At 34.1% G+C, this 20,425-nt stretch overlaps 3 protein-coding genes and 2 non-coding genes across 6 annotated transcripts; 1 reads left to right on the top strand and 4 right to left on the bottom strand.

Annotated features, from left to right (window-relative positions):
• The first annotated feature begins 2,907 nt into the window (after positions 1-2,907).
• LOC101263685 (uncharacterized) lies at positions 2,908-17,129 on the top strand. Of its 2 annotated transcripts, none has more exons than XM_004235455.5 (8): positions 2,908-3,122; positions 5,004-5,317; positions 5,468-5,553; positions 6,376-6,522; positions 8,254-8,356; positions 11,742-11,854; positions 12,398-12,510; positions 16,828-17,129. In XM_004235455.5, exons 2-7 carry the CDS (start codon positions 5,092-5,094, stop codon positions 12,491-12,493), a joined length of 771 nt encoding a protein of 256 aa, XP_004235503.1. In that variant the 5' UTR covers positions 2,908-3,122; positions 5,004-5,091; the 3' UTR covers positions 12,494-12,510; positions 16,828-17,129. The 2 variants fall into 2 exon arrangements, with proteins under 2 accessions (XP_004235503.1, XP_010318437.1); XM_010320135.4 differs by lacking the exon at positions 16,828-17,129 and adding an exon at positions 12,623-12,850 and having other exon boundaries at positions 2,911-3,122.
• Positions 9,740-10,058, bottom strand: LOC104646516 (large ribosomal subunit protein eL42-like). Its single transcript, XM_069295447.1, is given in 3 exon segments — positions 9,740-9,880; positions 9,883-9,908; positions 9,911-10,058. Coding segments are annotated over 3 exon segments (315 nt in total).
• On the bottom strand, positions 14,306-14,791 carry LOC138347718 (secreted RxLR effector protein 161-like). The gene has a single exon (XM_069296035.1). It carries the CDS (start codon positions 14,789-14,791, stop codon positions 14,306-14,308), a length of 486 nt encoding a protein of 161 aa, XP_069152136.1.
• A 2,261-nt stretch (positions 17,130-19,390) lies between the features above and the next one.
• LOC112941226 (small nucleolar RNA R38) lies at positions 19,391-19,470 on the bottom strand. The gene has a single exon (XR_003246323.1). It is a non-coding gene; the product is annotated as a small nucleolar RNA R38 (small nucleolar RNA).
• A 23-nt stretch (positions 19,471-19,493) lies between these two features.
• On the bottom strand, positions 19,494-19,564 carry LOC112941238 (small nucleolar RNA snoR64a). The gene has a single exon (XR_003246335.1). It is a non-coding gene; the product is annotated as a small nucleolar RNA snoR64a (small nucleolar RNA).
• Between the last annotated feature and the right edge of the window lie 861 nt (positions 19,565-20,425).

Below are 20,425 nucleotides of genomic sequence, written 5' to 3'. Positions count from 1 at the left end.
TTCCTCTCACTTTTATACAAAAACAAGTGTATAAAATATGTTTCTATTTGTATAAAGTGAGAGGAAATTGTATAAATACATATATTTTTGTTCCCCTCTCTCCCCTCTCCCAGATCTCACTCGCCACCCTCGCCTCTCTCGCTTATACAAACAGAAATGAAATGTATAAATTGTGTTTCCGTTTATATAAAGCGAGAGAAAATTGTATATAAACATGCAAATACACATATTTTCGTCATATACACTTACAATTATACAATAAAAAAACTCCCTTGCCCAGTTTCTTTTGCCTTTCTCTCTTTCTCGTTTTATACAATTCAAATTGTATATAATTTTTCTCTTTCTCGTTTTATACAATTCGATTCAATTGTATATTCCCTGCCCAAGTCTCTTTTGCCTTTCTCTCCTTCTCATGTTATACAAATTCAAATTGTATATAATCGTTCTATACACTTATACTTATACAATTCGTCTAATACACTTCGTTTTATACAATTCTCTGGACAAGTTTCTTTCTCTTTCTTGTTTTATACAATTCGCTTCAATTGTATATGTATAGAGACTTATAAATTTTATATGTTTGCTATAGAGTGCAATTATGTAAACTTTGCTATAACATACAAATATGAATTTTATGTTTGCTATATGTGAAAGTTGCCCAAAATTTTATTTACATGTGAAAATTGAAATAAATGGTTAGTAAATATAAATGTAGGGTTGTTTTAACAAAATATAAACTCGTTGATCAATTTTTGTATTAAAATAACTCAAATAATGATATGGTATTCCCATATGATTCCATATCATGGTTTTTGGAGAACATGGTATCACATCTCATGATATGGAATCTTGAGATGGAATCAGCGTGAAATTGCACGTCCAAACATTGATTTCATCTCAGGATACCATATTGTGATATGGTATCGCATAACCAAACGTCTACTTAATTGTCATGATATTTGTCACGACCCGAAAGCACCCCTAGAAGTTAGGGAGAATCCTCGAATCGTGGCAAGGCGTACTTAAACCTTTGGGGTCTTGTATAAGCCCAACTATCGTTTATTACATAAGACATGAAAAGTAGTGAGGAATTAAAACTTTTCACGAATAAATTAATAAAAAGGAAATCTTTCATAAATACTTAAGAAATCTCATCATCACAAGTCAAACTTAAGACACAACATATAATATCTTAAGGACACGGCTCTTTACATTGAAATCAAATACATATTAAGTCTTAATAATAAAACTAGAAACGATAGACTATGTCCTCGAATATATGAGGACATACCAATTATTGAGAGAGTGAATTTCCCAAGCTTCGCCTTCTAATCTACCAAAAAGCCTTCAGCCTATACTTATAGAGTATAGAAAAGTATGGGGTTAGTATAAACAATATACTAAGTATGGCATAAGCAAAAACATGCGAAAAGGGACATTTTAGTAAAATAAGATTTCATGCAATTTAAGTAAAACATTTAAGGATATAAAGACAAAACATCACAAGAATCATCATTTAACACTTAGATAAGAGTTCCCATAATTTTAAACCAAAAAAGACCATTTACAGTAAATTTTCAAAACTTTACAGTAACTAGATGCCCATTTACAGTGAACAGATTTAAGTCATTACAACGAAGCATTTCAAGCATTTACAATGAATTCTACTTAAGCAATTAAATGAACTATCCTATTCTAAATGAGTGAACTTCCAAGGCCAAGTGAAAGAGAAAGTGAACTGATTTTTCGTAAGAGTTTGCCTACCTCGGGATTATCCTAAGACTCACTAAGTTAAGACATGAAGGAAGTATGCATATGCCTCCTTGAATACACACCAAAGCAATTCTCAAGGCTACCCCTTTCGACTTACTCAACTCGGAAGAAACAAGCCCCTCAACCAATGGCAAGACATTAAAAGACACTCAAAAACCCACCAAAGTCTTCCCTTTTGGAATGCCTACTTAGTGCAATGAGTAGATAGCGTCTCATACCACCACCTACCCTAAGTAGTACATTCTTTTAGAAGGTTTGACACCAAGTCTTCCCTTTCGGAAGGTCCTACCTTGTGCAATGAGCGTCTCATACCACCACCTACCATAACTAGTACGTTCTTTTAGAAGACTTAGTTCAATCAATTCTTTTGTGGGGTTTAGCTTAACCGACATAGACCATGAAAGCTAGACATGAAATCCCGACAATAACCCCTATCGGATGAGGGATCCTCACTTGCATAAAGTAAGGTCATTCTTTTCAGCTTTTACATGGCTTTCCCAATGGCTACACCTATGCGAGCGCATAGTTAAGGGATTAGGAGATTGCTACTAAGTAACTCATTATCTACTCGCGAGGAGTACTCATCTCAAGGGGTACATTGGAATACAACATCTCAACTCAAGAAGTGTAATTTCCTCTTCTTCATATCCTCTCGGTGCTAGACATAACCTCCACGGATTTTAAACACTTTAAACTATAGGTTAAGGATATCTAGGTCTTAGGAACATCTCATGCAAGTTTCAAGTAAAACGAACACATAAAACTCACTCAAACACCTAGAGATACACAAGTGTTATCTAAGGCACACCTTCCGAACGTCATGGACGTTCTTGGACGTTTGACCTCAAAATTTAATCAAACTTCACACACTGCCTAAGAACACTAAAGTAACTCATTTTAACTTCAAATTAACTTATGAAATCCTTACGAGGCTTTAGTTCATCTTAGTTTGTTTTGGGGCGTTATAATATCTTTTTTAGAGTCAAATTATAAAATTATAATTAATATTTTACGGTATATTTTTTTTCTCATATTAATATACAAGAAATTATAATTAATGATATTTTTTGAACAATTTTTAAATATGTTTTTATTTGAAATATCAAAATATAATTTAATTTATTTTTAAAAAGCGATGAAAAACAATAATTGGAAAAGTCCCGTCGTGTCCTGTCGTTTGCGAGTTCCAAATTCCAAATTCCAGGCCCCTTTTGGTGCCGATCTTCCAAGCTTCGCCACCGCCCTCCGGCTATTATCAGATTGTTATTCCCTTCCTTTTCATCGTCAACTTGGCCAATGTCTTCGTCGAAGCATCTCCCGATCAACAACTACTCCTGAAGATATATCAGGTTAGTCTTATCCCTCTACATCACCGAGCTTTGTTCTTTAGTTTGGATTCATTTTGTTTCTTAGCTTAAATTTGCTTAATACAAGATCCCATTCGATTCCTTGTGTATTGGACTCAATTTCTGGATAACTTATTGCTTGTTCTATTATCTCAACCCCTACCTAGGCCTTTTGGTTTGCTACGTAGCAGTTTTTTTTTTTTTTAATTAGTTTATACCAATTTTTCCACAATGTCCCTCGACATTTCTCTCTCGCCATCAAACTCTCCTGCTATTATCACTGCACATAATGGTACAAAGAGTTAATATCACCATGACGAGGTCAAGCAATTCACCACATTGAATTGTTACCTTTTCCTGTAGTTGACGTGCCATTTATCCAGAAAGACATTCGTCACTTGCTACCGCTCAGCTATTGTTTTGAGGTATTGAGTGTGCTTTGACTGCTCGCAGCATCTTTGCTTCTTTCGTTCTTTGCCCTGAGCCTTGTACAACAAATTCACAAATTACCTTCTAAAATATGTTCCCCTTAGAGAATAAGGTGAAAAAATAAATGAATTTGTTGTAAATTAAAATTGTTCTCTTCCGTTATTGATATCTCTTTTTTCTTTTCTTTTTTTGGATAAGATAAGTGGTAAAAATAACAGCATCAGGAAGATGCAAAATTTACAAGATATGGCATTTGAGCTTGCAAAAAAATCTCTGGCATTTGGACCTAGTAAACAAATTTGCAATGCACCTAGTCTTCAAAATGCCTAAAGCAGTTGACTCTGCATCAAAACATCTCTTGTTCCTTTCTAACCAAATACACCAAAAAATACAAGCAGGTATCATAATCCAGATCTTCTTGATGGCTTTGTCAACTTTCCACAGGATCCAACTCTCATATGCATCCTTAACTGACTGTGAGGGGTGTGGTCCAATTGATGCCAGAGAGACAATAAAACATGTTCCATAATTCTGGCCACCTCACAATGAAGAAGAAGGTGTCTGGGGGTTTCAGCCTCTTTTTTGCACCTATAGCATCTGTTTAGGAACTGGATTTTTCTTTTCTTTATGTTGTCTTGGGTGAGGGATGCCTCATATAGAGCTATTCAGGTAAAAAAAGACTACCTTAGGTGATAGCTTGGTCCTCCAAATGAGTTTCCAGGGCCAGTTAGCTATCACGGGGTTTCTAGAGCACAACTGTTGATACCCTTCCTTGACAGTATAAACTCCTTTCTGGTGTACCCATTTGAGCTTATCAGCTGCCTGGAGATTAATGTGACAGTGTTGTAGTCTAGCAAAAAGGTCTACCAGATCATTCACTTTCCAATCGTGCATATTCCTTCTAAAGCTCAGATCCCAATTGATCCCTTTACAAACATAGAATGAATTCCATTGACGCAAAATAATGTCTGTCACAAGATATCTATATTCATCTAGACAAATTCATATCATCATATAGGCTGGCCTTGCATAATTCTACATATGAAACACTCGGGTGGTCAAAATGTTCAAAGAAAAGTGAAATTCTTGCTTGCTGAAGATGTATGTACTCTTATCATCTCAGGGTTCTTTGATAAGCTTATAAATTATAATATAGTCAAAATTTATGCAGCTACAAGGTCATTGTATCGTAATGATTTTGTAATTCTTATTTCAATGATGGCAATGTATTTTATGAGAACAGATCATCTCACGAAAATATAATGCCCATGAAGCATTTCCAGCAATAACTAGATGGTATTTTAGCAGAGATCGTAGCATCCATATGTATAGAGTGGTGTTGCTGCTGTGCATATTATTCAATCAGCTGCTGTTCCTGAGCAGTCGAACCTAAGCAGTTGCATTTATAAGTGGGCTTCAAATTCCTGATCTTCTCAGTTATTTTACTGTTTGCAGTTTTTCCCGTCTATACTGAAATGGTCTGTAGGGACAATCTCCCCAGTGATGAGATTTACAGCATAATTTGGAGTCAAGATTTCTCGCGATGCGAATAGTGTCAAATGATAGCCTGGTAGTGGATAGTTCAGAAACAGAGCCCATCTTATCGCAGATTTCGGTTGTTGAGGAATCTGAGGACACTTCACATTCAACTGAAATTACTGAGGATTGTTTGGAGACTGCTGGTGACCTGCCAAGTGTTGGAGTCTATGAAATTCAATCTTTCTCACATGCTGAACTGTCCCAATGTCGCATATGCTTGGACAGTGAAGGTGTTGATTGTGCACTTAGTTTTGTGTAAACTATTAAGGAAGATATGATGAGAATTTGTTGCTTTCAGCTACATGATTGTGATTACATATATCCTCGGAATTATACTTCGTTACTGCACTAACAGCTTGAATTTGGTAAATTTTTTTCAGGAGAAGATCTGATTGCACCCTGCCATTGTAAAGGAACACAAAAGTATGTCCATAGATCATGTCTCGATAACTGGAGATCAACTAAGGTGAATTAACTTATATACATGTTATCTACGAATGGTCAGTCGCATGTCCTAGAAGTAGCCAGAAAATTAGATTCTGTTGGAGAATTTTAAATTTTATTCTCATCAAACTCAGACTGATGTATAGTTAGTTTGCATCAAAAGATCACCAAGAAATGCATAATGCATGTAGTAGTTTACATTGGAAGTTAGAGTATCTGGAAAGCATATACGAAGTTATCCATTAAGAAGAACTAGTATGCCATAGAATACTCTATGCTCATAGCGCATCTGTGGTTTATATTTATCTATGTAACCCTTGAACGTAAACAAGGTACTTTATGCTTGTTAGCCCTTATACCATTGAAGGAGGTGATAAACAATCTCACGAAGTGTTAATTCCATGTTTGTGAGATCCTTTCAGTTTTACTAGATGCAATGAGAGTGTTATTTTCTTTATTTTTATTTTTAGGTGCTATACTCTATTTCTTTTTCCTTTTCTCCTGTCTTATGATTTATTCCCATCTTATTCAAGATTCCCTCCATGTATCTGTGGAGATAGTATTTGAAACTATCCTTTATTGAACTATTTTGAGTCTTTGGGTTATGTATATTTTTTTAAAATCAGGTTGCTTGCTTTCTCATTGCAGTAATTTGGGATCAATATTATTAGCTATCAATTGACATCTCATTAGTTCATTGAATTTGGAATTTTTGGCATTAACAGCCGTTCTTTGAAGATAAAGTAACAACATACATTGAAATTTTCATTAATGGTTGTACTTTGTATAAGACATGTTGTCATCTTCTTAATGTTATTAATGTGTTTGTGGCTCCATTTTCTAGGAGGGATTTGCTTTTGCTCACTGTACCGAATGCAGGGCAAAGTTCATATTACGGGCAAATGTCCCACCTGATCGCTGGTGGTTGAGATTGAAATTTCAATTCCTTGTGGCAAGAGACCATGCATTCATTTTTCTCGTTGTCCAGTTGGTATGGACATAATTTCTTTTAGCGAGATTTTCCATTCTGTCTTATGTTCCTACCAGTAGTGTAGTTCAAAGGTGGTGTATAGTTTATGGCACAGAAGTTGGATGTAGCTGTACTTCTCGTTTATGCTCTTCTTGCTTTATATTTATTTACCACTTGTTTAAAACCTTAATTCAATAGTCCAAAGCTAGATTTGCAATGTGACAGGATATGTTTCTTCTGTACTGCCATCAGTAAATAACTATGCTTGTGATGGTGGTTTTACCATAATGAACAAGAAGACATTGATGGCCGTCAACAAAAGCCCCCATAAGTTTCTCAAATTAGAAGAGCTTCACACTTACTGCGAAGCATAAGATTATCTTGAATGTTTGCACCTTTTTCTTTTTTAGTTCAAAACGGAGCTTTGGGAGTGTTAATGAGTTAAGTTTGAAGCCTAGAGCCAATTCATTGTTGTTCTTATTTAATTGTGGTTACTAAAGATTTTCCAGACTGCACAATTTCATTAAAAGAAAAGCAGATGCCTGACATCTATTTATTTTTTATTTTTTTTGATAAAGTAAAATACATGCATGTACTAGCATTTTTTTTTAGAATTAATTCTTTAATAATGGTTTTCGGCTAAGGTGTGAGCAAGAGTATCTTCCTTGGGGTCTACCACCATAGCCTTTTCCTTTAGTATTGTGGTATGTTTACAAATTTCATTTAAAAGGGCATGGGATTCATTTCATGGTGAAATAGTGTGCCCAATATTCAAAAGATTCTTCACCTGCATTCACTCGATTATGCTTCAATCAAAATTAGCTAGGATCAGTTATATGATTTCTTTGGGTCCATCAAACTTATAAGATGCATTACAGTTAAGACTATTTTCTATGTTGGTCAACCGACTGCAGTCCTGCTTTTATCCATGTTTGATATTGGATCAGTTTTGCTGCATAGGTGTTTGTTATAAGTAGGTTTAAAAGGTTAAAGACCTTGAAATTTCTTACATTTTTTTTTCTGGTTTCTCTCATCTGTTCAATATTTCAACTAATGTAGATAAATGAAACATAGCTAAACTGGCAAATACATTGTGTAATACTAGGTCACTTGGCCCTCCAATTCCTATGAATTCATTTTTTACAAAGCTGTCCATTTTGTTAAAAAATATATGCCCCCTTATTCAGTGGCGAAGTCATGATTTTCACTAAGGGATTCAAAAGTGAAATAAGTAAATGCATGAAAATGCTGGGGGATTCATCATCTACTATATAAATTAAAAAATTAAGTTTGACCTTGTATGGGTTTGGACATCAGATGAACCCTTTTGCACCCCCCTAGTTCTTCCCATGCCCTTACACAGTCTATTGTTAGAGCGAGACCGTCCTTTTCCTTTCAGAGATCTTCCATAAGGTTAGACCTCTTGGTTGGGCAAAAATCATTGTGCAATTCTGTCATCTTTATCATGGACCAGGCATCGCTCCTTCTAGTCTTTCCTATTATCACGTCAAAAGAGTTTCCAAAGTTATTTATGCCAAGAAGCTCGGAAGTGAATCTGTGTTTGATCATAGAATGTACAAAACCTAGGGAGGAAAGCTAAACCTAGGACCCAATGAGATACATATAAGTCTTGGAGTTTTTTTCTGTATGATTGCAACTTATTGATGTTGTATAATGATACGACTGTTTCCATGCATATCAATTGTTTCCAGTAACAGTCCTTGCTGATTGTTGAATGAACAATTATCACAGATTGTAGCATTCTTAGGTGTACTTGTATACAAATTCTACGGAGAGGAGCTAAGGGAAATGTTTGGCTACCGAGAGCATCCATATGGCTTTTATACAATGGCAGGTATTTTCTGACTTGATCATCAGATTAACCTTCGTTAGAACTTGTGGCCATTAAATGCTATGCTTGTTGGTTTACAAATCACGTTTTGGTTACATCGTCATTTTGTCAAAAAATGTAATTATATATGAAGTTTTGATCATTGACCTTTATAAAAACTCTAGCTGTATAGTCCTTGTTGATGTGAAGATTTATGTGCCATCAAACGGCTTCTTAAATTCGTCCTAGGTTTGCTTGGTTTAGAAACCGTTTGGTTGTGGGAGAATTTGTTTCACTTTCAGTTTCTTCTTTCTGGAAAAAGTCGTAAATGCCTTGATTTGTGTTTAGGAGAATAAAATGACTAAACATCTTTAGATACTATTGAATGTATTTTTGGAAAGAATACACTAATAAAATGACTAAACATCTTTAGATACTATTGAATGTATTTTTGGAAAGAATACACTGGGGGAAGAACAATAATTCAGTTTTGGGGAATAGGGTGGAATTACTATGTCGGTCGAAAGGAAAAGGTGCTGGTAGCTTCTCAGTTGTTAGTCTAGTTCTTTGTTTTGCTTTCAAGAAAGCTGGCCTTACTTTGCCGCATTCAACGGAAAGATATATAAAACCGATTCCTGCCTCTAGGAGAGAGGAAACGCTTACCATGAACTGATCAATGAGATTATACTTCTACAGGGGTGAATTAGATAGGTAATGCCTGGTTGCTGTCTTGTTAATAACCTTGTTGATCTGAAGTCATGAACTGTTGTACCCACCTGCTATCATTTGAGATGTTAACTTTTTTATGATTAAATATCATTTGAGATGTTAATTATCAAAACCATGTGCAATTGTGACACCACTTTGATAAAAAAATTAATCAACATGATGGCAATGAATCTGATATAACAATATTAATCACCTATTGCACAATGAAAAGAGAAGTTTTGCCTTTTCAACAGTTTAATACATAATTTCTTTGTGGACTTCGTGAAGAACAAATCACAGAGGAAATTAGGGAGTCATATAGGTAATGCCATTTTGTTGGAATCAAATTAATTCCACTATAAGTCAGTTACCCTTATCTCAAAACAAAAAATTAATTCCACTATAAGTCCTCAGCAGATTATTGAGCAGTTTAATTTGATGGACTGTTCTTAGTTTTGTTCCCAGCTCAAGATCTCCATCCCGTGCATAAGTTCCACATTTTTAGTTATATTTGGTCTAGTGTTTGCAAGTTTTCTTCTTTTTTTTTTGATAGGATCTTCATATAACTATCATAACGGAAAATTATCTATTTTAAGACAATGTAACATAACAGAACCAACATCCAAAATAACCAAAGTTCAACATTGCAACATAAGAGAAGGCAAAGAAAAGGAAGTTCTTGGTGACTTCACAGGCAATCTAGAAAAGAGAGGTTCCCTTTCCTTTCTTGTCCTCACCAATTACAAAATGCTTGCACCTCTTGCTTGGGTGCTGTGAGACATGCTTGCAGCCTCGGCATTGCAACCTCATCACGATCTTCTTTGTGGTCTTAGCCTTTTTTGGTGGAAGATGGGCTTTGTCTGACCTGGTAACCAGACTGCTTCCTGTTAAAAGGGTGCTTACCCTGAGCAGCCAACCTGTCTTTCCCCTTCTTGTATTGTGTGACCTTATGCAAGGTGTGCTTTTTACGCTCCTTGGACTTGCAGTAGGTTTTATATGTATTAGGAACACTCACCATATTCAAAGGCTCAGAGGTTTGACAGAAATAGCAGAGAGCACAATCTCCTTTCAGCTGGTGCGCAGAAAGGGATCTTTTGATTTGATTAGCTATATCAAATGATTAGACATGACATGTCTTCGCTCACGGAAGACGTGTCCTAGATAGGAAAGCAGGGAGGTTGAGAATAGGGTTGAGGGTTAGAGTAGGTAGTCAAGCAATTTTTCTCTTTCCAGTGGGTGAGCATGGTTCTGGCTTAGAGCACATTGTGCTCCCTCTTCTACTTATAAGTACATTATTATTAGTCTTTTTTTTGAACAGGTAACATTTTTGTGTATTAATAGCAAACTACACAAAGGGTGTGTAGTCCCCCATATTTACATCCAGATGAGCAAAAAAAAAAAGAGCTCCTAGTCCTTAATCTTCTCTTAAGGAGTCGAGTACATCATTAGCTGATTCGAACTCCTCCATTAAGCTATGTTTACACCAGAAAAAGAAAAGTCCTAAACATTTCAACTTTAGTTTCTGTATACTAATGGCTTTGTCTTCAAAACAAACTTTGTTTCTTTCTCCCCAGACAATCCACCAAATACAAGCCGGGACAATTTTTCATCTCTCTTTCTGATTGGAGGGGTTGGTATCACTATTCCAACATTTCAATACATCAGATACTCTTCCGGAACATGTTAGGATAATTTACCATTAAGGAGGAGTTGCCTATCCATTTGTCTCTCCAGAAACTGATATATTGTCCATTCCCTGCAATTAAGTGTTTGTGTTGAGAGAACTCCTCCCATAATTTGATATACTTCTCCAGACACCAACTCCATATGGAGCCATTGAAACATTAGAACACCAGTGGTTTAGTGCTCCATGTTTAGCAATAATCACATCCTTCCAAAGGTTATGCTCCTCTTGAGTGTATCTCCACAACCACTTCATAAGTAGGGATTTCTTGTGCAGTGCTAAGTCTCTAATGCCCGCCTAACTTTTTTGGTAACAAGACTATTGGCCACTTGACCAAATGGAATTTATGGCTTTTGTTATTCCCTTTCCATAGAAAATTCCTTCTGGTTTTGTCCAGTTGCTTCAAAGCCTTACTAGATATGGGATGTAGTGACATATTATATGTTGGGATACTATCAAGTACACTGTTCTGTTTTTAGTGAGGTCTTGGTTATTATCACAAAGACCTGTTTATACACTTGGATACATTGATTGCAATATACAATATTCTAATATTTAACCATTATGTGAGGTGATCATGCGATGAAATGTTCTGGTCAACCAGTTCAAGAGAATACAGGAACAAGAGGAAAAAACAATTCTCAGATGTAGGTCTTATGGTTCTCGTATTTCTTTCTTATTCAGTAGTGTTGAATCAATGGTAAGTTTTACAGTAATGTTACTGTTCTATGGTTGGATGCAGTACCTCCTGTATCTTTAAGTGATCATTTGCAATCAAGATATAACACTCTCTTATTTTTCTGAATCATATTAGATCTAATTGATAGTATGGGATGTTTATCAAGAAGAGAAGACTGACAAAGGAAAATGTGTGCGGTCTGATGCAGCAATGCATCCTTTCTAATAATGTTTAGTGGATTAGATGTGTTCCTGTGCTTTATTGTGCCCTTCAAAATGATTTGTGAGCCTTTACCCTGCTTATTAACTTGCCGACTAATATGTCTTCTTTGATTGCAGTTTTGGCAATTGTACTGGTGGGTTTGCTTTATGGTTTCTTCATAGCAATAATTTGTGGACAGAGAATTAGTGAACGCCATTATCATGTCCTTGCCAAAAAAGAACTGACGAAGGTGTTGCATCTACTGCTAAGACACAGACATGCTTATGCATCATGGACTTTGGCATTATTTTGTTTATGCCTCGTCCCTTTCAACTTTAATAGTAATGGGGTTGTTTGGTTTATGGCCTAGTTATACGAGAATTATGGTCCGAGATTAATTATACGGTGAATAACTATGCAAGGATTGATGGGGTGAATAAGTAGGAATGCGATGAATATAGATACATGGATTGTTAATGTAGTTAGATGCTCATATCCATGTATGCTTATACAGGTTTTCATATCCTACATTCTATATTCATAGATTCTTGTGTACCGAAATTTGTATACATTTGTTTGGTTTCTGGTTTCAAATTCTGCATGCTGCATAGCTCATTTAATATATGTACTGATAATATTTGGTTTCCGGTACTAAATGTATCGTAAACCAAATGTTGTTTAATTGATATGGAATTTTTATGGAGATCAAATGTTCATATATTGCAAAACCAAAGGCCCCCCACCACCCATCCACATATTTAATTTGCTTACACTTTTATTGTTGTATTGACAGGAATATGTGGTAGAAGATCGGGAAAGGTTAACGAAAGATGTCCCAGTACTTGATCCTAATCACGTTACAGAGCTAAGAATGTTGGGGCTCTATTGAGATTTATGGCAATCTAGGTAGGTACTCTAGCTACAATGACATCTGATATTATATGCTGAAGTTGCACATTAATTTTTGTCATATTGACATGTTTGGTTGCACACAATTATGCGACTCCACCTTCCGCAGTATCAGGAACGGGGACAGAAGGCTAATCTGAAAAAGAAAATTTTTGAAGTGATTCTGAGCTTGTTTGATTATCAATTTCAATGTCTTAGTTCAAATTGTTATAAGAAGGTGAAGTGGAAGTAATTAAGTCATATTAGATTAAAGAACAGACCTCTCTATACATCATCCTTGTATAAAAACACTTCACTATAAAAGCCATTTTTTTCTAGGAACCTATCTTTTATGTTATATTTTACCTCTATAACAACTTTTTACCTATAATAGCAACAATCAACAACATACCCAGTATATCCCGCAAGGTAGGGACTGTTTCAGTTAGACCCTCTTCTCAAGAAGAGATGAAAAGTAAGAAGCAGCAGGATATTAAGATAAAGTGCTTATTTTTGTTCCACTTTTAGTATAAAGAATGTTTCTTAGAGGAGGAATTTTCTTTATTGGATTTGATAGAAGTGATAGGATACCATGAATGAGTTCTAGGCTTCTGTTTGGTTGTGGTGATTTTTGTCTACAAATATAGTTGCAGCACAGCCCTAGTTTTCTCAATACCTAATACCAATTTTTTTAAATTCTTTTTTTAACCACTAAGCCTTGGCGATGCATTCTTATTGCACAACACCTCGGATGCGAGCCTTTATTTCACCCACCCTGCTCCAATACGATGTGCGACATCATCATCAATCTCACCATCTCCCTAGATTATGGACTCAAGATACTTGAAACTTCTTTTCATGGTATGAATCGCGTATCGTTCTTCACTTCCACCTCTGTCTAATGCATCACGTCACTGAACTTGAACTTCAGGTGCTTTATTTTAGTTCTGCTTAACCTGAAACCTTTTGACTCTAGAGCATGTCGCTAAACTTCCAGCTTATGGTTAACTCCAACTTGTTTCTAATCATTTGGTACTATGTCATATGTGAATAGCTTACGTTACAACACCTGCCTTTGAATGTGTCATCTGAATTCGTCCATCACTTGGGCAAATAGTAACAAACTAAAGGTTGATCCCTCGTGCAAACCCCATCATGACTGGAAGTGTTCTAAGTCACCTTCCGTTGTTCTAACCGGGTTTCGACTTTAATAATAGTAAATTTTGACCCTTGAAAGATGGAACACTTTTGGCTTATGGAATACAAATATGCCCTAATTGTCAAATTTACACAGCGTCCATTGAAGGATAGACAGTGAAGAAGAAAGAAGAAATGTGTTCGATCTTATTATTGGATACAAAAAACTGACTCAATACAATGAATCTGATGCATATATATACACCAGTGAACTCGACATTTCTAACTGTATTTTTTTTTTTTGATAAGGTAACTACATTTCTAACTAACTATACTAATAAACTCGGCTTGCTTATTACTCAAATACCCTTCTTACACATCATTATCAAGTTATCCCTATTTCATTACTCCTCAAGCTAGTGGGTGCAAAAACATTCAACACACCTAGCTTGCCAACCAAATATTCATGTTGTATTCTGGGCAGTCCCTTGGTCAATATATCTGCAAGTTGTTCCTTAGAGGTCACATGCACTGACCTCACTATACCTTCTTGTATTTTCTCCCTTATGAAATGACAATCAATTTCTATGTGTTTTGTTCTCTCATGAAACAGAGGATTGGCTGCTATCTGTTGTGCTGCTCTGTTATCACTAAAGATCATGACTGATCAGTTATTTCACTCCCTAACTCTTTCATCAACACAGTCACCCATACTACCTCTTGACACTGGATTTGCCATACTCGTATACTCTGCCTCTGCCGAGCTTCTGGAGACCACATTTTGCTTCTTGGATTTCCATGATATTAAGGAATCAGTATGCTTGACTAAAAAACCTGAGACTGACCTTCTTGTGTTAGGGCATGATGCCCAGTCTGCATCACAAAAAACACTCAACTTATTTGTTTTATGGATGCTCAACAAGATCCCAAGTTCTGGTTCTCTTTTAACATATCTCATCTCCCTGATTGCCGCCTCCCAGTGTGATTTTTTTAACTGCTGTAGGAACTGACCAAGTGTTTGAACTGAAAAAGCTATATCTGATCTAGTTAATGTGAGATATAACATTTTTCCTACCAAGCTTTGATACTGCTCTATGTTTTCAAAAAACTCATCATCTGCTCTTCCTATTGATTCATTCAATTCTTGTGTAGTAAGTCTCATGTTTGCCTCAAGTGGTGTTCAAACTGGTTTAGCACTTCCTAGCCCCAAGTGTGAGATGATTTCTAGTGCATATTTTCTCTGATTTATCAGAATCCCTTTTTGTGATCTGCTAAACTCCATTCCAAGAAAGAATTCCAACTCAGCAATGTCTTTGATCTTAAAAGCCTCGTGTAAAGAAGCTTTTGTTTGTTCAATGAGAACCATGTTACTTCTTGTGACCAACATGTCATCCACATAAACCAATATCACTACTATATCTGAACATTGTCTCTTGATGAATAAAGAATGATCCAAACTACTTTGAATAAAAGCTGAACGAAAAAGTGCCTAACATAGCTTCAAATTCCATTGCCTACTTGCTTGCTTAAGACCATATAGGGACTTTTCTAGTTGCATACAACTGAGTCCCCCTGACTTGGAAATCCCTCAGGCAATTGCATATAAACTTCATTCATGTAAATCATCCTGCAAAAATGCATTATAAACTTTTAAGTGATGAATGCATTACTAATATTTCAATGAAAAAGTTTTTTGATCACCATAGTATGTACCGAAAAATATTTGGTCAAAACGTTGGACCTATTATTAGTTAACTTCATAATTTTATCTGTTTTTCTATCAAATAAAATCTTTCATTCATAAACAAGATCGAACAGGTCGTATTTGCAAGGGTATACCAAAAGGAATCGAAACTGTCAACCATATAAAGGCAGAAACCAATTTCTGCCATTTCTTCTGTCTAACTATAACTCTCAAACTATTTCAGCTCTTAAGAAGATCCAGTGTTTAATGGTATTCTGATAAGTTAATGAACAATGAAGAAACAATTGGCTATTAATCTATGTGTTAGACTCACATAACCAACATATGGAACATAAATGGAATCCTCTTCTTCTCAATCTTTCTTGAGTCAAATTTATCTTTTTAGCTACCAACCAGGTGAAATGCATAACCTTCTGAGGAGCATTAGTCGTCCAAATAAACTTCCATGGACGAAAGATAAATTCTATTGAGTGGTGGTTGGGTTGACATTGTTTTATAGGGTAGAGTTCTGGTTAGTCAAAAATAGAGCAATACTACAACAAATGAACTACATCAGATAATAGATAGTAACAGAAATCGAAAAACAAGACACTAGAAGAGTAGTCCTATGACTACTAATAAGAGCTACAAGACAAAGCACTCCTACTTATTAATCTTCTACCCTAATTCATATCATCCACACTTTTGTATCTAAGGTAATGTCCTGAGTGAGTTGCACTACACCATGTCCTATCTAATACCCTTTCTCTAATACTTCTTTGGTCCATCTCTAACTCTCCTGAATCCATCCACAACCAACCATATTACATCTCCGCACTGGGCATGCATGCATCTTCTTATCACATGCCCGAATCATCTCAAACTTGTTTTTCGCATCTTCTCTTCCACCGAAGTCACTCCCTCCTTGTCTTGGATATCCTTATTTTTAATCATATCTATCCTAACATACCCACATTAAAAAAAAAATAAGGTAAGGTTGTTATCGAGAGGTTTAATACTAGTTCTCTAAATGATTTAAGTGATTTGGAATCCCAATATAGTAAATGTGAATGTTTAGACGAAGTGTTTTGTAAATTAGAGAAGGGGTACAACCAAGATAATAGTGGGAGTGTTATGTCACTACACTAAGAGTTATTTACTGTTATTTTGAAACTAATATACTTTATTAAAAAAACATAGATGCTACATAGTTGTGAGTAGTGCCGGCAAAAGGAGCCCATATTTTAATGGGTTGGGTGAATTATTTTTTATATGGGTTGATACCTGTATTCAACCCATAAAAATATGGGTAAATTATGGATTAGCTAAATTGGTTAAGCTTCGAACCTTTATTTACTCAAAATTCGTAATATCATTAAAAATAGTAAGTATTGGTGCCAAGTTCAAAGGTTTTTTTTATTATGTATTTTCTCTTTTTAATATCTTGTTGTTTTCATGTTTTACTTGTATTATTGGTACTACTTAAATAGTTTTGATTTTTGTATCCAATGCAGCAATTACTCACCCTCGCTGGATTATATATAGCTATAGTTTAAGCGGGAGGATATGGTTGTGCTGCCAAAAAGATATTGAAGCCAGTAGAGAGTAGAGTGTACTGACCCAAACAGTGCTTTTGGGAGGGGTGCAGATGCTTTTTATAAATTTTAAACCACCTGTTTTAGGTGAAACTTTCAGAATTGGTTTATTTTGAAAAGGGCTGCATGCCAAAAAGAGTTTCGGTTATTGAGGTTTTTTTTTTGCTTTTAATCTGTTTAAAAAATAATGACACTTTTTATAAGAAGCTATTTTTAGTTAATCCAACCAAGTCAAACATTAAAACTGAAAGAATGATATATCAAGTGGTAATTTGTGTGCATCCGATTTTTAGAGTGCTTTTGAGTGTTAAATTATTTTTAAAATGAACTTCTATTATGAATAGATGTATTGTCATGATGGTTTGGTAAAATTTGAATTTATATATAATGTACTGACCTTAAACAGAAAAGGGTAGAGGAAAAAATGAAGGTAGAAAGTTAGTATGTATATGTGTGTATCATCTAGTAGGAGGGCCAATAGTACGGTTTGATCGCTTATTTTTTAAAAATTATACCATCTCAATTTTTTGGGTAATTTGTAATGTATAATCAAAATTAGACTTTTTAAAATTCAATTATATCAGTTTCTCTTTTGTAATGGTACGGTTCGATTAATTTTTTTTATTATTATTTTTATAATATCTCCTCAATATATAGTTTTATTAATATATTTCTTTCACAAATATGTTTTTGAAGAGATACTTTAATTTTTCACCAAAAGACACCTAAAACCTTGTTATTGTATTGTTTGATCTTAACTATTTAATAGTAGTGTTTGTATAGGTTATGTTTATAGAGCATTTATTACAATATCTTTTAATTTTAAACTTAATTAAGTAAAAGCTAATTAAAGAGCAAAGACCTAAAATCATCTAGTAGTCACTAGAAGCCTCAGTTATATTAATATTTGAAAAAAGAACTTTTTTCATAAATTAAAAAGACTTTTCCACAGTTATACACTTAACTAAAGTCCACGAATAGGTGGAGTGCTTTATCCTAGTTAAAGTTGAGAGATTAGACCTGTCTAGCAAAACTCTCAAGTGTCAAGGATACTTGTAGTTAGTTTACTTGATTTTGTGGAGGCCTCGTGTCTATGGTTACTTAGTTTGGTTTTTATAAGTTTTTCCTAGTTTATTTTTTTTAAAAAATAACTTTCTACGATTTTTTCAAAAAAAAGACATACATACTTAAACTTGACGAAGATTCTATCCTTCCACCTTCCAAATTCATTTTTTTTTATATTTTTGTGCAACTTTTGTGCTGAAGTGACACCTTTAATCACCCAAGTTGATTGTATTGTACACACTCATCCGTCATATCTTTTTTTTAATTATTTTTTAATTAAAAATAATTTTTTTCTTAATTTTTTTTTTGCAATACTTAAATTTTTATTTTTTTTTAAAAAAATATTCTTATTTTCTTTATCTTGTATTTAAATTAAATGGATACACATCCTTTTACCTTGTAATGAAACATCTTGTTACCTATATTCATCGTTTCTTTTTTATTTTTCTATTGATTTTATTTTCTTTTGATTTGATTTCAAATGTGTTGTATTTAACAAATAAAACATGAAAAATTAAAATATTAAAATAAATGACACTTTTAAATTATTTTCAAAAAAATACACCTAATTTTTTAAAAATACTTAAAAGTGAAAAGATGATAAATTAATTAAAAAAAGTTTTAAGTGAAAAGAAATTAAAATAAATATTTTATGAAGTAAGAAATAAAATAATTAAATATATATAAATTTTAACATCAATAAAAATGTGTACTGACTAATAATAAAATTAAAAACTATTAGTATATTTCATTTAAAATTCTTTAACCTACATTTGTTCCAATTGAACAACCTTATTTGTTCCAACAAGGTTTAATTCTTATATATACGTATTCAATATTTAGAAAAATATTTTAGATAAGATTTTTTCCAACGGAATTCATAATTTTCAGTAAAACTATATTCATCTTTCTCATACCAAACTAGATGGAGAGAAAAACTCACCATTCATCTCGTTGGAATGCTTTTTATAATAAATTTTTTGATTCAAACACCACATGTCATTATTTAATTTACAAAACATATGCTTATGACTGATTTAATTAAGCCTGCCTGCTATTTATGTGGTAATAATTGGACCAAAGTTTTATATTTCTGTTTTAAAAAGTGTCACACAAGTATAGTTTTGTGTTATATTTGCCGCATAAACATGTTGCCAACAGTATAACACTAACATTCAGAAGTGGATTATGTGAGAATGTTAATGAACTCATGTATTCCGTTTTAACAGTTCACTACCTGAGAGCTGCGATCTGAATAAATATACTCTAAGCAAAGCTTGTCATGTTTCACCATCAAAGATTTGTCATACGCTAAAAGTGGATTTGATGAAATTATTACAGTCCCAGCATCAAAACAAACTTGAACAAGTAATGTATGTTTCCAGGCATAATTAGTATGACGTATCATAATGAAGATAGACATGTCAGATCACAAGCATTCATCATAACGTATCAGACAGGGATAACTGTGAATTGCTTATCTCATCATCCATAAGGCAAAAAGCAATGTTAAAAAAGAAGCATCAGATCTTCCTATTCAGATGAGAATCATAATACTCAAAAATTTTGAGTATTCATCTCCGAAAAACACATCATCTGCCTTCATATATACAAAACAAACAAACAAACAAATATGAAAAATAAGCCTCAGACCGTCCTAGTCAATGCCATAATCAACATCGAAACTAGTCATAAAACTAGCATCTCCGTGGCTATCTATATACATGTCATCATAGGCAATACTTTTCTTTGACAAAAATAAAATATTGTCATGGGTCAGAAACGAAAGGAGAACTTTCAGCACTGAATATATCAGACAGGGATAACTGTATAATTCCTTTGATCATCACACCCAAATCTAATCTAACAGTAAAACCATGAATGGAGGCGGTAGGGAGGGGGATACAATTTAGGGTTGGCCTGTGACAGATAGATTCAAGAAAATCGCACAACAATGTATATATAGCGAGTGTGAGAGACAGAAACGAAGCTGCTGCCTTTAGGGTTAGGGTTTACGCTATGATGGGCTACATCCACTTTGGATGATCAACCTCAATTGGGCTCAACTTAAAAAGGAAATTTCATGCCAAACTTAATTGATTAAATAACATTGGCTATAGTTTATTTAGTTGGGTATAATTTAGTTATTTAGATATTTTTAATGTTGTATATAATGTTTCTTTTGTTTTTTATTTAAACAATTTTCTTTTAGAAAAAATGGTTTATAAATGAAGCGTTAAATAAGCTAACAATAAATTTAGATAATGCCATAATTTAAGATAAACGTTCAAATATATTTATTTATTTTTTAAAAAAATAAGAAGTATACAGCAATTGAAAGACAAGATAAACTTTCTTTGCGCTTTGACGAAGCAGCATTTCATCTATTTTTTTTTGTTTTCCGTATATTTGAATACAGGTAATGGTTCATTGAATGAAAATTTATGTTTAT

Source organism: Solanum lycopersicum, chromosome 3 (genome assembly GCF_036512215.1).
Source record: "Solanum lycopersicum chromosome 3, SLM_r2.1".
Lineage (NCBI taxonomy): Eukaryota > Viridiplantae > Streptophyta > Magnoliopsida > Solanales > Solanaceae > Solanum > Solanum lycopersicum.
This window is presented reverse-complemented; position numbering and strand designations above follow the sequence as displayed.